The sequence below is a fragment of the Glandiceps talaboti genome, chromosome 13, assembly GCF_964340395.1.
Source record: "Glandiceps talaboti chromosome 13, keGlaTala1.1, whole genome shotgun sequence".
Classification (NCBI taxonomy): domain Eukaryota; kingdom Metazoa; phylum Hemichordata; class Enteropneusta; family Spengelidae; genus Glandiceps; species Glandiceps talaboti.
In genome coordinates, this window is record NC_135561.1 from 19,643,444 (window position 1) to 19,658,901 (window position 15,458).

Consider the following 15,458-nt stretch of genomic DNA (forward strand, 5'->3'; position numbering starts at 1 on the left):
GGTTACTAGGAACTGTTATTGGTCCAAAATGACATCATATATCAGTAAATTTTCCCACGATATTTTATTTTGAAAGGTAGAAGAACCTGATATGTATGGCTGCATATCAGTTTGCAATATCAAAAAAATCATTTCAATAGACCGAACTAATATGTGAGATTGACATTTGCTTGTTTCACTCTGCGATATGGTTTTTATAGCATTACGCATGCGTGTTAGCGTTATTGCGCTTGAGGAAAGACGATTAAAGATAACGAACACACGAATACCGCTACACGTGCTTCCGGTCGGTGTCAACGAAATTCTTTCACCATCATGCCGAAATCGAAACGCGACAGACGGGGTAGGAATGTGTATTATTTTTGTCGAATGTTTTTGTTCCATTATTTAGAAATACTGGCTGTATATGTTTATTTAAGATAGGAATAATCTACAATAACTCTTCATCTATTTTCGTGTCTAGTTGCCCTGACCAACACACGTAAGAAGGGACTCGAGCTGAAGCAGAAGCTGGTAGAAGAGGTAAACATAAATTGATTGATTTATGAAATATAGTGATGTTTATGTGTTCAGAAAAGGAAAAACACCGTTTGAACGTGCTTTGATCGTAGGGACACATGCTTAAATGTTGATTTTGTTCGAACAAAATTATTTCAAAACTTACATACATTCATACATACATACATACATACAGACAGCCAGACATTACAGATATATTCAGATATAGTCTACATTCAGATATAGTCAGGTATTTACCAACTGTCTTGCCTTATACCTTGAAAAAGAATTTTTATTCGAAACATCGGATTACATCTCTTTATTCAGACTGTCTCACAAGTTCAATATGTATTTTTTTTTCTACATACATTCATACATAAAAATGCATATGGAACTTGTAAGTCAGTCTGTATAAATAGATGTAAAATCCAACATTTCGAATAAAAATTCTTTTTCAAGGTATTATCAACAAGCTTCAGACACGTTAGGTAAACACCTAAACACATCTGAATGTTATGGAACAGAACGACAACCGCTAGTGATTAACGGTTATACGTGTGATAAGTTCTAATATTCGCACGCACCAAATAGAACCCAATAGAACACGCCTGGAATTAAAAAAAAACCTGATTAGACTGGTAATGACGAGAATAATCTATTAATTCCAAGGGGCTCCAGCGTTCCGAGACGGAAAGTGATTTTCTCTTCCCTTACTTTCTCATCACCAGAAACCTTACAAATTCCTGAAATAGACATATCTGATACACTGTGATCGTTGGTAATAAAATGCATAGATACGGGACACATACATACATACATACATACATACATACATACATACATACATACATACATACATACATACATACATACATACATACATACATACATACATACATACATACATACATACATACATACATACATACATACATACATACATACATACACACACACACACACACACACACATACATACATACACACACACACACATACATACATACATACAGTACATACATACATACATACATACATACATACATACATATATACATACATACATACATTACTTAATGTACAAACAGTACATGATACATATTACATACATCATGTACAGTTACAAAAATAAATGCACGTACAAGTATGCACACACACACACACAAATACACACATACACACACTCATTTGTTTGTTGTAAACGAAACCTTACAAATAAAGCCTGTGTCCACTTAAACTGGTGATCATCAATCCATCATTTTTTCTGCCTATGTAATGTGGAGATAGTGAGTGGTGCCCCACATTACATAGGGAGAAACTGACGGGTAGCAAGTGTTTACATATGTGGATCAATGAGGCATCTCCCACTTTATGTTCTCTTGTGCTCTGAACACATTGCAAACAGTACACACATACACTTCAACACAATCAGACATCTACTTTTATGGATTAAACAAATAAGAATGAAATAATATGTGTATTATATTGTCATGTTTATCTTTGCTTTATTCTCTCAAGTTCAAAAGCAGAACAAATGCATTTTCATACCAATTCCCAGAAAGTTATGAATTTACAGGGACACAAAATACTGAAATACGACTAATCACGGTCGAAACATACTGTCAACATGAAAAATAGAGATACATTTCCTAATCCACAGTTTGATAAATTACTTCATAAATTGTCCACTTCTTGTAAAAAAAATAATGGCATTCATATACATTAAAATTATGAAAAATTACAATGTAATGTGATACTGATAGCATCTAGCAATATTGTAAGCAACAACTCAAAATGGCGGTTCACAAGATCACTAATGAAGAATAGCGAGTTCCTATAGTAAAGATAGTAAAGATTCACATACAGTATTTACTTCTCAGCAAAATGTTTCTGGATCAGTTCTGAATGTTCTCTATATTTGAATATTGGAGATCGCGGCTTTGATGGATGATTTCTCAAAACCTTCAATAATGGTGGCACGATCATTACGGAGTTTGTCATACGCTGTCAAAAACCAATTTGCATGTAACGGTTTCACATGTGACAGGGTCAGGTTGACTTTGATATGAATGATGTCTTCATTGCGATCCAAGGCTGATGAAATTTGTGATACATACCATTTGTTGAATTCTTCTTTAATATACTCTTTGAACTTGCCATTGAAACTGAGACCGAGAGGCTGTAATTCTGAGGTACAGTTCGCCAGAACAAAAACTGCTGCAATGCCAGCATCATGAAGTTTCTGCAAAAAACTTGCACTTAACTTTGGTGAGCTCTGAAAATTTACACCAAACTTACACCAAACAATGCTGTTATAGCCCTCTTATCTTCCAAACCAATGATCGGCACTTGACTTTCACCTTGTCTTGCGAAAGTCCACAAGCTTACTGGAAGAATGTTTATGCCTGACTGATCAAAGTTTATGACGAACTCAGGGGGTATTGCTTCTGTAGAAACGATGCCGGTGATTCATTCTAAGAACTCGGCTTTAATTTTGGCAAAATCTACGGGCACTTTATGAGCTGCCTTGGTTCCCTTACGCTTGACAAAACACATTCATCAAAGGAGTGACTCTGACCAGGTACGGGTTACGTTGATAGGGCGGCCAAATTCACTGAGTAGACCTCAGTTGTTCTGTAGTACGATGCCTCTTGCAGCGGCTACCACAAACTTTTTATTGATGATACCGCCTGAATCTCTCATGTTGTGTATGTTTGCTTTTATGTTGTTGTCGAGCTCACCTAGCAGGAATGGTCTTCCATGTTTTGCATGGGAAGTGCCATGACTGGCTTGGGTCGTCCCTTTCTAACTTCTTATAAGTAGACTTTTTTCATCGAGCGAATGGTGCTTTCGTTGATCTTCCTACCCAGCAAAGTGGTATATTTTTGTACAGCTTTTGTGTTGCCATTCTCTGATGCAAACTTGCCAATTTCATCCCGTAGTTCAGAACTGTAGTATTCATACTGGCCTCTCTTTCTCTTTAAACCACTTGAGTTGACTTCAGTGAGCACTTTTGAAACTTCTTTGTTAGCTTTTGCAGTGTTTTCAGGGTTGGACGTGCTCATAGGATGAGGTAGACCAGGTACTATTTAAGCATTCGTATTCAGATAATGTAGTGCCACATGTCAATACTTTATAGTCGTAATCAGTGATGTTAAGTAAACAGCTATGTATGCCAATCAGATCGCAAGTGAAGTTTAACGCAAAACCAACAGTTTATATGCAATTTTTACGTTTGATAGACTGAAAACATCTTTGATAATTTATATTTAACTGCAAAAATGAAAGGAAAACGTTCACACTTTCAGTATGTGCACTGCTTTACATTCAAACTAAACCTTTAAGCAAATGCGAGGCGTGAACAAGGCAGAACCAAGCAGTATCAAAAGAATACGTGTGAAGGCACAACCCATTTACAACACAGCTATACAAAAAAATGTGACAAAAAACTTCCTTTATTTAACATTTTTAATGAGGCATTCATTTTATATAATCTAATTGGGTATCGTTTATCGGTTTATAATTAAGTCTACAGTTAATCACACATCAGCAGAGATGGAAAATTGGTTGTCATGATGACATGGTATAGGCTAGAAATGTGCCACAAGGTACCAAATTCCCCAAAAATACACACGTGAAAATATAGAAGTTTACAGTATCTATAGTATTAGTTCTTTCCCTTGTTGAGCTGATTTTAAGAAGTAAATAAAACAGTATGTAAATTTAGGTTTGTTCACTCGGAGTAGAAAATAGATGTACGAGGAAGGCCTAAGCAACAAAACATACAAGACTTAGCGAAAGGAGGAGGGGGAAACGTAATCCAAGTTTACAAAATTATAAACTTCATTAGCCTATGCTGTGAAGATTGGTGATGTCATTATCTTGGTGTCAATGGATGCAATGTATCATGTCAGCCCATGTGGCTAATTTGTGTAGATTGGCCTCTGCAAGATTGGAAAACATTGCTTGATAAAATTCCCAGAGAAACTTATTCATGTATGTCTATTCATGTCTTGATTACTGCAAGAGTTTGCTGTTTGACCACCTAGAATATGAGATTTGTAAACACTTTGCTGTTTGACCAAATTATTAACTAAAGACAAGTGTAACCACACCCTAGTCTATCAGCTAGCCCTCGGATGTTCTTCCGATAAAATACGACACACAGCCGAACAACGCTATCGAGGATGGAACATCCGAGGTCTAGCGAATGTCATCAGGATATAAATAACTGCCAATCAGAGAACCGTATTAGCGACAAGCACAAACAGAGGACAATGGCTAAATTTTCATGCATATTCATCTTAAGGAGGGGCTTGTAAAAATAACCACCAATGCGTTAACTAAAATGTGTGAATGACAACGTCTACACACTCATCAAACACAATTACCATAAACTGATAAGACATAGTAATGACATAAATGTGTTTGTCAACACCTGCATGCAGAGATTGAATATATTAAAGTATATATATGGATAGATGGCCCAACCCACCGCTTATCGTAATCTCAGTGGAATGTCCGGTCTGAAAATGACATTCGCTAGACTGTTCGGGCAGGCCCTCACATGCGAACTTCGTTCGCTTATAGTTATAGCATCGAAAGAAAGCCTGAATGTCTAGCAGCAAGACTAACCACACCCCTGCCCTATAGAGCTGCACTGGCTACCAGTACAACACCAGCGAGACCAATCTACACAAATTAACCACATGGGTTGACTTGATACACATATACATGCTGCATCTATTGACACCAAGATAGTGACATCACCAATCTGCACAGCTCAGGCTAATAAGGTTTATAATTTTGTCAACTTGGATTATATTTCCCCTCCTCCTCCTCCTGCTTAACATTCAAAGTCCTTTGTGGTTTTGCTTCAACCAAACTATCTTGGTGAGATGCTAACTTGGCATAGCACCAGCTTTGCTCTACTCAGGAATGAACTCATGGAGTGCAATTCATCCCAATCTGATTAAAATTTGATGTTTTTGAAAGCCGCTAAATGCTTTATTTACCTCTTGCATCTGATGTGGGAAAATGGCAATCACTCCGAACAAAAACAAATGACACAAAACTATGGAAATAGAGGTAAATAAAGCATTTAGCTGCTTTCATCATGTGGGAAAGAGGTCATCACTCAGAAAAAAAAACGACATAAAATGATGGAAATAGAGGCAAATAAAGCAATTAGCCGCTTTCACCCTGTGGGAAGGTGGCAATCACTCGGAACAAAAGCAAACGACACAGAACGATGGAAATAGAGGTAAATAAAGCATGTAGCCGCTTTCACCACATCAGATTTTAATCAGATTGAATTTATCCATGTCAACCACTCAGCATTCTAAATTTGTACTCCATGCTTGTGGAATGCTGTTCCATCTTGGCTTAGAACTGTCATTACCCCCAATCTACCCCCAATGTTTTTGTACATTATAAAACTCATTTTGTGGAAACGAATGCACTGTATAAGAATCATATCTAGATATAAGGAACCATTTTTGCATCAGCAGAGTTGTATGACCAAGTGGAACAAACAACCTGAATAATATATCATCAACATCTGTAAATCTTTTCCATGAACTACACTAGAGGGATGATTAGAATCTGAAAGAATTAGTAGTCCCATCGATAAAACTGAACTGAACATAGGCAATAAAACATCCCTGGTATTCACATCCAGGAGTGAACAAATCCACTGGTCCTGGGTCCAGGACTAGTGACTTTTTGGGCGGACCACACAAATTTTACCTTGTCTGGTCTGTCGGACTAGTACCTTACTGTTAATAACTATGTTAAAAAGTCGTCTGAATATACAGATTCATAGGCAAGATTTAATGTTTCACATTAGCGGGACCTTGGACCACTAACTCTTCCAGCAGGACCAATGGATTTTTTAAGGCACTGGTCCGGGGACCACCAGTTCACAAAACGATTTGTTCACCCCTGACATCAGCTTCTCTTTCTGTCTCTCTCCTTTTTATAGATTCAAGGGTCTGTTGACAGTTATGCCAGAATTTTTCTTTTCTCAGTACAAAATATGAGGAATAACAAATTGAAAGATGTCAGAAGTGAATGGAAACACAGCAGGTAACTTCTTCTTTTTTCCCCCACTATTCAGTTTTGATACTGCAGAGTAAACAATTTATAGTCTCCAATCATCTTATGATATTGACCAATCTTTTGATAATCTAAATTTACTATCTCCAATCATTTGATAATCTGAATTTACTATCTCCAATCTTTTGATAATCTGAATTTACTATCTCCAATCTTTTGATAATCTAAATTTACTATCTCCAATCTTGTGATAATCTAAATTTACTACCTCCAATCATTTGATAATCTAAATTTACTACCTCCAATCATTTGATAATCTAAATTTACTATCCAATCTTTTGATAATCTAAATTTACTATCTCCAATCTTTTGATAACCTAAATTTACTATCTCCAATCTTTTGATAATCTAAATTTACTATCTCCAATCTTTTGATAATCTAAATTTACTACCTCCAATCATTTGATAATCTAAATTTACTACCTCCAATCATTTGATAATCTAAATTTACTATCTCCAATCTTTTGATAATCTGAATTTACTATCCAATCTTTTGATAATCTAAATTTACTATCCAATCTTTTGATAATCTGGACATAGTCTGCAATCATTTGGTAATCTGAAGTTAGTCGCTAGGCATTTGGTAATGTGAAGCTGCAGACTCCAATCATTTCACAATCTGGACCAATCATTTGATAATCTGAACGAATCATTTGATAATCTGGAGAAGTACTTTGATAATCTGGGCCAATCATTTGATAATCTGAAAAAATTATTTCATAATTTGAACCAATCGTTTCATAATTTGAACTTACTGTCGCCAGTCATTTGGTTCAACTTTCCTGTTTGTGCAGTGTATTGATATGGTGCCTAATCTCCCATCATGTTTCAATATTCACCAGGTTTTTCTTTGGTAAAAATAAAGTGACATCACTAGCACTTGGAAGAAGAAAAGAAGATGAATACAGAGACAACTTACACAAATTAAGTGACAAATTAATAGGAAATGTTGGACTGTTATTTACAAATCAAAGCAAAGATGAAGTTACCAAGTAAGTTCTTGCAGTCAAGTCTCTAACATGGTATGTGCCTGAAAAATATAAATCTTAAACTATTGCTGTTACTTTTTAACAAAAAGTCACGATCACTTTCAGTTAAACTCAAGAACAAATGATCCGGGGTCACCATGGAATAAAGGTCAAAATGATGTTGAAATTAAGTAATAGGGAACTTGCAATCCAAACTGAGCATGCTCAGATGTAAAGGACTATGGGATTATCTGTGGTTATCGTAATACCTATTACCTGGAGCTACCGATAAAATAAACCTCCCACACTGGTCAGGGCAACTATGAATTGATCATTCGTGGTTGCAAACAATGTGACAGTATTGTTTACAATACTAATTCATTAGTATTTATTATCATATTTCCCATGATGCAACATTCAACATGGCGGGTTTGCAAGTTCCCTATTTTAAAACCAATATGGCCACCTAATGCAGTGTTAACACGGTGGGTATAAAAGAACGTCTGTTTCCTTGAAATCTAGACAGTGAACCTCCAGAAAGTTACAAGCTTTCATATGACAAAGTTTGGAGAGATATCAAGAACATTATTTTTGAGGAAAATTGGTCACCGATTTGCATTAAAGGAAAAGTCCAATCAGACTTATTTCTACCTTTTGTACACGCCTATGAACTTAAAACATGACTTTTGGGTGATAAAATAACACTGCAGTAATTTAGTCAACCTTTGAAATCTTGTAAGGAGGTGCTATTGCACTTGACATGTGTTGAGCTATTTTGGGGTTTTTCTGCAAAGGTTTATGGGAAAACCTTGAGTCACCTAATTTACCCATGTGCTTTTTAAATTTACATTGCTAAAAATGAAGGTAAAGATTACAACATAGTCACGCTCTGTGTTACTGCTTAAAGAGATGAGTGTACAGACTGTATTTAAAAGATTTGTTCAATCTGAAGAAATTCAAAAAAAAAAAGTTCAATAGAATTGAAGCTGTGACTAAAAATGTTTGGGTGAGTTGTAGTAATGCTCCTTTTTTCAATCCCAGGTCAGTGTCTTGACACTCCAACATTCAAACCAACATATTCATAAATACAGTCTTCAAAACACAACTAATCTCAAAAATAGAGTGACAGGTTTCTTTCCTGTATATTCATAATATTTTAGTCCCACATAAGGAAATAAAAAATCTGTAATACTCTCTAAAATGGTAGTTTGAGAGGTGCTCTATAAGCTCTGTGAGTGTGTTACAGACTGTGAGCGTCAGCGTAATCCCCTATTTATATGCAGGGTAGGCCTTTAAAAGTACTTTAATATCATTTTGTTGTTGTTGATAGATGGTTCAGTAAGTTCAGTGCAGGAGACTATGCTAGGTCTGGAAACCAAGCTGCATACACAGTTACTCTTAATGAAGGCCCACTTGTAGAGTTTTCACATTCAATGGAACCCCATCTCAGACAACTTGGATTGCCAACAACACTAACGAAAGGTGAGTGAGGCTGGAGAAATTTTTAGTTAGAGGTTTTTGTCAACTTCCTGGTCTAATTAAAGGCACATTTCAGATTAGGGTTAAAATTTAGGTAAGAAAAACAGTTTTCTAGCAGAGATATAGAAAAGGATGGTCCAAATGATTATTACGACTCCACTGATAAGGTAACACTAATGCTAAGACAAAGGATTGAAACATAGCCGTTCAATAGTGCTTACCCACTTTGTGCTAAAAGTACTTTACATTTAATACCCCTAGCATAAACCTATAGCAGCACAATGGCCCTTTATACTTCCTGAACTCCCAGGGGAGCATACAGTTCATTGCAGCTTCTGCATTCAAACAGTGACCTCTATCCTACCAGGTTCCTAAATATACAGCTGAATCGACTGGAGCACTGTCGTTGTTCAAATCTTGCCCAAGGACTTCAGCCATTCAGAAACAAATGGCAGCAACAGGGCACAAATCTACTGAACTGACACAGAGTCCAAGCTGGTCACTCTAAGTATTAGACCATCGTGACTATTTCCCTGTAAGGCTGATTTTTGTGCATTAATAGCGTAGTAACATCATTTGTCATATACCCAGTATCTCTTCCAGCATAATATAATGGAAAGCTCATGCAAAGAACAAAGGAAAATATTGGAGAATAATATCTAAATGTCCTTATTGCCAAATACAATTTCAAAGTTTGGTATATACAGGACGTGAAAAAAAATCATGTCCTGCAACCCAATGTAATGTTGAGTTTTTCATTAGATACTGTATAGAAGTAGACATACAATGTGAATATCAAGTTTATTAATAAGTCAACCTGATTATGAATATGATCTTTAGACAAGATAGATGTTTAATTCATAATACATTTATTGCCACCATCCCCAAACATCAGACACCAGAACACTACTGTAATACCATTTTTATAAATACCTGATAAATTATAGAAATCAAATAGGAACACTAACAAACTATTGACAAACAAACTTTTGGAAAGTGCGATGGGAAAATGAGCAATGTCCAATCAGTATGATATAATGATTTGAAAACACTGGAATAAATTATCAATTGAGTGATACTGTGTTAGCATTATTGTTCCACTAATAAGAGATAACACTAAGGTGAGAATCTTGGACTGCTTGGACTGAACAAAGAACCAACAGTACAGGATGACATACACTGAAAATTTCAAAATCTACATTCAGACTTGTCTGTCATGTACGCCATGATTCACTGCCCCCTCATGCATTGGTATATACGCGCAGGCCATTGAGGGCAGAGTGAGACCATGTTTTCTTACAGTCTGCAGTTAGATTGGATGTCATGAAATATTTCTCTTCTCAGTGCATGTATCTCACTGGACAATTAACCACACTAAGTTATTGAGGCAAAACAAGTCTTGAAAAGCCAAGATCAGTTTAGAATTAATATGTAGGTGTCAAAACACAGTTGTCTGGCAGAGTTACAGAAAACGTTAGCACACAACAAAAGAATAACTATATACTGTCCTTATGGCTCCACTGATAAGTTAGCTCGAATGTGAGAACCTGGTAGTGACTCCTTTGCCCTTAATCTTACAAATTGATGACATTTGTATGTATGATAATATTGTAGTATGGCTGATTTTCATTGTACTCGAATCAAGTTTACAACAACATACATATTTACAGGAAATGTTTTGTTTTGAGGTGTCTGTGTCTTCTACTAAGACTTGTTAAATTCATATATGGTCAACACACGCTGTATGTTGTTTATTCATCTTGGCATGACATTACTTCAAAGAAACCCCTCAAGATTGCTATTTTAAAATATATTGGAAATAGAAACTATTATTCTTATTTCGCAAATTAGAATATGACTTGGAGAATAGAATGCATCGCTCATTAGTGAACTATTCATACAGATTAACAAGCTGTGTGCCACCTTTAATGATCACAAATCACAACAATCCAAATTTTTTGCCATGACAACCATTGTTATCAACATAATATCTGATGAATAGTTTTCTCTGGTTTCCCCTGAGGGTGACAGGATGTAAACAGTAACAAGCTGGTGACTTTGACACCATAGGCAATATATATTTGATAAATAAGATGAAATTGCTGAAATTTTCATAAATGGAGCAAGCTTGTGACGTACATTTTATTGTGCTGTTTTTAGGAATGACTGTACTTAGACTCGGTATTACTACAAAGGTCATGCTCACCTTACATATCATGTGTTCTTGATGACACATAGCAGGCAACATTGGTGCCCCCCCCCCCCCCCCCCCCCCGCCCTTCATGATGTAACCACATCCATAAAATACATGCAAAGTATTTCATATGTATACTAAATATATACATCATGGACCTTTTCTGTCTTTCAATTTTCTATGGTAGTAGCTGTGGAAAATCCAAGAACATCTCTGCTTGGAGATTGTGTATGCTACACAAAACTCTACTGCACGGGTAATAAAGTTGAGTTCTACAACATGGATGACAGTGTTACATTAGACAATGTGAATCGTTAAGGTGACACACGCACATAAATGTTCACTCCAAATCAGGAGTCTGTTTTTATGACTTCTTGAAAGATCTGACATTACCTGTGAAACATCTATTTACCACCTTCAGAGCATGGAAGTATGTGCTCAGAACATGCAGAGTAACCAGAGAGATGTACACAGGCTGATAACAATTGATATACTGTAAACCAGGCATACAAATATTTATTTTGATTTTCTAGGCAAAGGTAGCTAGCAGCACTAGGATTTCTAGATTGAAAAAAAATAATATAATGCCTCCGTTTCCAAATCTAACCCAGAGACTTTTGACCACTGGACTCCATTACACAATCTTAGTAAAGCAATTAAAGTGATCATATGGACGACGATTTGGTACTTATTTTGGACTTTTATCATGGCTTCCTACTTGAAAAATCAATGTGAAACAACATTGAGCAAGTCTGTGTTTGTAAATCATTACATTGCAAACAGCTAAAATATGTGTAAGAAAGTTTGTTATTGTATGTACGATAACAAACATTTCACCCACTTTATTAATCTCTTGCAATTTATTGAGTTATAAACAAGGACTTGATGTATGTTGTTTTTCATTGATTTTGCAAGTAGGAAGTCATGATAAAATTATATTATACATTAAACTCCAAATCCTCATCTGATCAATAAGTAGGAATGATTTGTTTATTCTAAAGGCCCATGATTCAATGCCAGGTTTTCCCATGATTCAATGCCAGGTTTTCCCATTAGTGTTGTCTTGTCAATGGAGCTATCAAGATTAGAAAGGATCATTCTTTTGTAGAGGACTAACTTTAATATCTTTGTCAGACAGCTGTACTCCTCACCTGAATTTTAATCTTAATCTAGCATGAGTCTTTAAATACCGTATTTCACAATTGCTGTGCTTACATCTCCCTTGAGTCAGATTAAAATCTGGTGTTTAGGGAGGTTGTTTGATTCACAGAATGTCGCACAAGCTCAGCAAACAAACATCAGTCGTTTAGGTCAAAACCCCCTCCCCCTAAATGAACATTCACAAGTGCAACATCAAACGTTTATATATGATGTAAACTATGATGAAAACTGTAGTGTCACTCAACTACGATTGATTATTGTAAGTACATAAAAATTCTACAAGAAATCCAGCACCATATCTCACATTAGAAGTAAATTTTTATCAACTTATCAACATCATGGTAGTAAATTTAAAAGCTGTTATCATTGAAGGAGTGAAAGTTTTCCGTCGAAATTTGGTTTAGAAGTGCGAAAATGAAGTTCAGCGATCACATTGATGCCAGACCCTGTAGCAATACCCTGTAGCAACCCTTTTGTTCATATCTGACTAGCATTGCTCACACAGCTGGTACATGGCTGTTTGAAATACCGCTGTTACAGCAATGTTGACATAGCTGGTACATGGCTGTGGGAAATACCCATGTTACAGCTATGCTCACACAGCTGGTATATTGCTGTGGGAAAAAGCTTGCGTAAGCAGATGTATAAAAAACCTATGCTGCATTGCTATTTTTCACATCCATGTTACATTGATGTTGGCATACCAGTTACACATCTATCAAATCTAGGTATGTACACCTAGTGTGTTGGCCAGAGCTGTTACATGGATATTTTTTCACATAGCTGGTACAGCCCCTGTGCCTCCACTGAGCTGGTACAGCTATGTTCACAACCCTGTCATAGATATGTGAATGTTACAGGGGTGTGCAAGGTTCCCTGTGTATACCAACAGCCTTGCAAATCAAGAATCAGCCACTCTAAAAATATTTGACAATCATAACTTCATTTCTTCACTGCCCTAAAATCTGACTATGTACCTAGACGTATCATTCAAATCTTTGATTTATACAACTGGGGTGACTTGGGCACAATAATGGGTCACACCTCACCCAGAGGTTTTAGAAGTTCAAAAACAAATGGCAGATTCTAGGTTCAAACCATCAGCATTGCAAATCAATAGACAGCCACTCAAACAATTTGACTATAATGACTGTCGACTGTCACTTTAGGCAGGTGGAAAAAGACAACATTCCATTAAATGATCCATTGTATGTTAATGAAGAGGCTAACTTTAGGTGCCATGGTTGTAGCTGGTGGATGCATTCATATTTTATTTATTTAAATTTCACAGTGGTAACTTTTTGCTCTTCTTGTGTCTTTTAGGAGTAGTCACATTGTTGTCAGACTACACAGTTTGTACAATTGGGGACACACTCACACCAGAACAAGCAAGATTATTGGTTAGTATTTTCTTGACATTTGCATAATCCAATATGGCTGCCAAATCATTTGCATAATCCAATATGGCTGCCACATCATTTGCACAATCCAATATGGCTGCCACATCATTTGCATGATCAAATATGGCTGCCAAATCATATGCATAATCCAATATGGCTGTTGGCCCACTGGAATGAAACTGCACAGAAACCTTTTCAAACATTTCCAGCGAAAAGTGAGTGTATCTCAGAAATAGGAAATAAAACATTTTACAGGCGTGACAATTCTCTTACCTATTAAAGTGAGTACCATCCCAAAGGGGGGCAAAGTTATTTATCTTGGTCCCCCCTCATACTTGAGTTAGCGTGTAACACTGTCCCTCTTTTTGAGATGAATTTTTCAAGTAATGTTTGTCTCTCAATTATTATTTCAACAGAAACTTTTAGATCATAAAATGGCTGAATTTCACATCACGTTGGACTACATGTGGTCGAATGACGGAAAATTTGAAGTGCTAAAGAAGAAATCCTCAGCTAAGTCACACAAAACAAGTGATGGTGAAGAGGAGGAGGAAGAAGAGAATGAATAAACTCTGATTTCATTGATTTTAATTTTCCATTCAGTTCATACATTTCACTTTACTTCCAAGATTTAACTTTGTAAACAATATATTTAATTGCATACAATAAAAGAATTGATGTACAAGTATGAAACCTTCATCCTTTATGTTGAAAACAGCCCCCACCCCCATCCCATCCCCCACCTCCCACCCCACCCCAAACACATATTAGTCTAGATGCTACCCATGGTATCAAATCATCTTCTCATCTTGTCAAGCTCAATGAGAAATCACAAACCACTAGTTGTTCATGTAAATGAGCAGCATCCTGAGGTGACAAATATACCATATATGGACATTATGTGACTGCTCCCAATAAACACTAACTTTATGAAGGACAGTGTTATTGGTTAGAATTCTGTGATTGATTAACAAAGACATGATGTTAATGACTGTGTGGGTGGGTTTGTATGAATTTGAAATTTCATCTCAGGACCTCATAGAGCTAGATGTAAAGAGAGATCTTGAGATTTCATGCCACTGTACAGATAGCACTAGATTAAACAGGTATGTGCCACCGTTGGGTTGCGTGTCCTCATCATGAAACATCGGTGGCTGTTTGGTTAAACCACTTGCCTCTTACCACTGCGGTAGGGGTTCGAACCCCATTCAGGGTTCGATTAAATTTACCACGCTGTAAGTAAGAAGGGTGTCGTTTAGTTTGACTCTACCGAACAACGCAGGTTTTCTCCTGCATTAACACTGAACCCATGAGGGATGGCCCTCACTGGACTTCTTGGGAGACAAGTGTTTATATTCTTAAAGAACTATCCAGTATGAATAAAGATTATTATTATTATTATTATTATTATTATTTTTATATACAATGATGAGTCCATTTTTCTGTCTGAAAAATTTCAAAACATGGAGTTAAAGGTTCACCTAACTATTACATGCATAAGGAATATCCCCAATCTGGAGGGTGGGTGCTCCCAATGGAAGATGAAAAACAGTGAATGGTTACCTTTCGCTTTCCTTGAAAAGTTCCTAAACATTTTTCTTCATGAAAAATTGCCTAGACAGAGGTTCGATATTAAAGATG

At 36.3% G+C, this 15,458-nt stretch overlaps 1 protein-coding gene across 1 annotated transcript; it reads left to right on the forward strand.

Moving 5' to 3' along the window:
- The first annotated feature begins 240 nt into the window (after positions 1–240).
- Positions 241–14,491, forward strand: LOC144444630 (mRNA turnover protein 4 homolog). Its single transcript, XM_078134125.1, has 7 exons — positions 241–343; positions 464–522; positions 6,482–6,585; positions 7,458–7,607; positions 8,914–9,065; positions 13,741–13,817; positions 14,234–14,491. The coding sequence occupies exons 1-7, from the start codon at positions 316–318 to the stop codon at positions 14,384–14,386; spliced, it is 723 nt and encodes a 240-aa protein (XP_077990251.1). The 5' UTR covers positions 241–315; the 3' UTR covers positions 14,387–14,491.
- Positions 14,492–15,458: the final 967 nt, after the last annotated feature.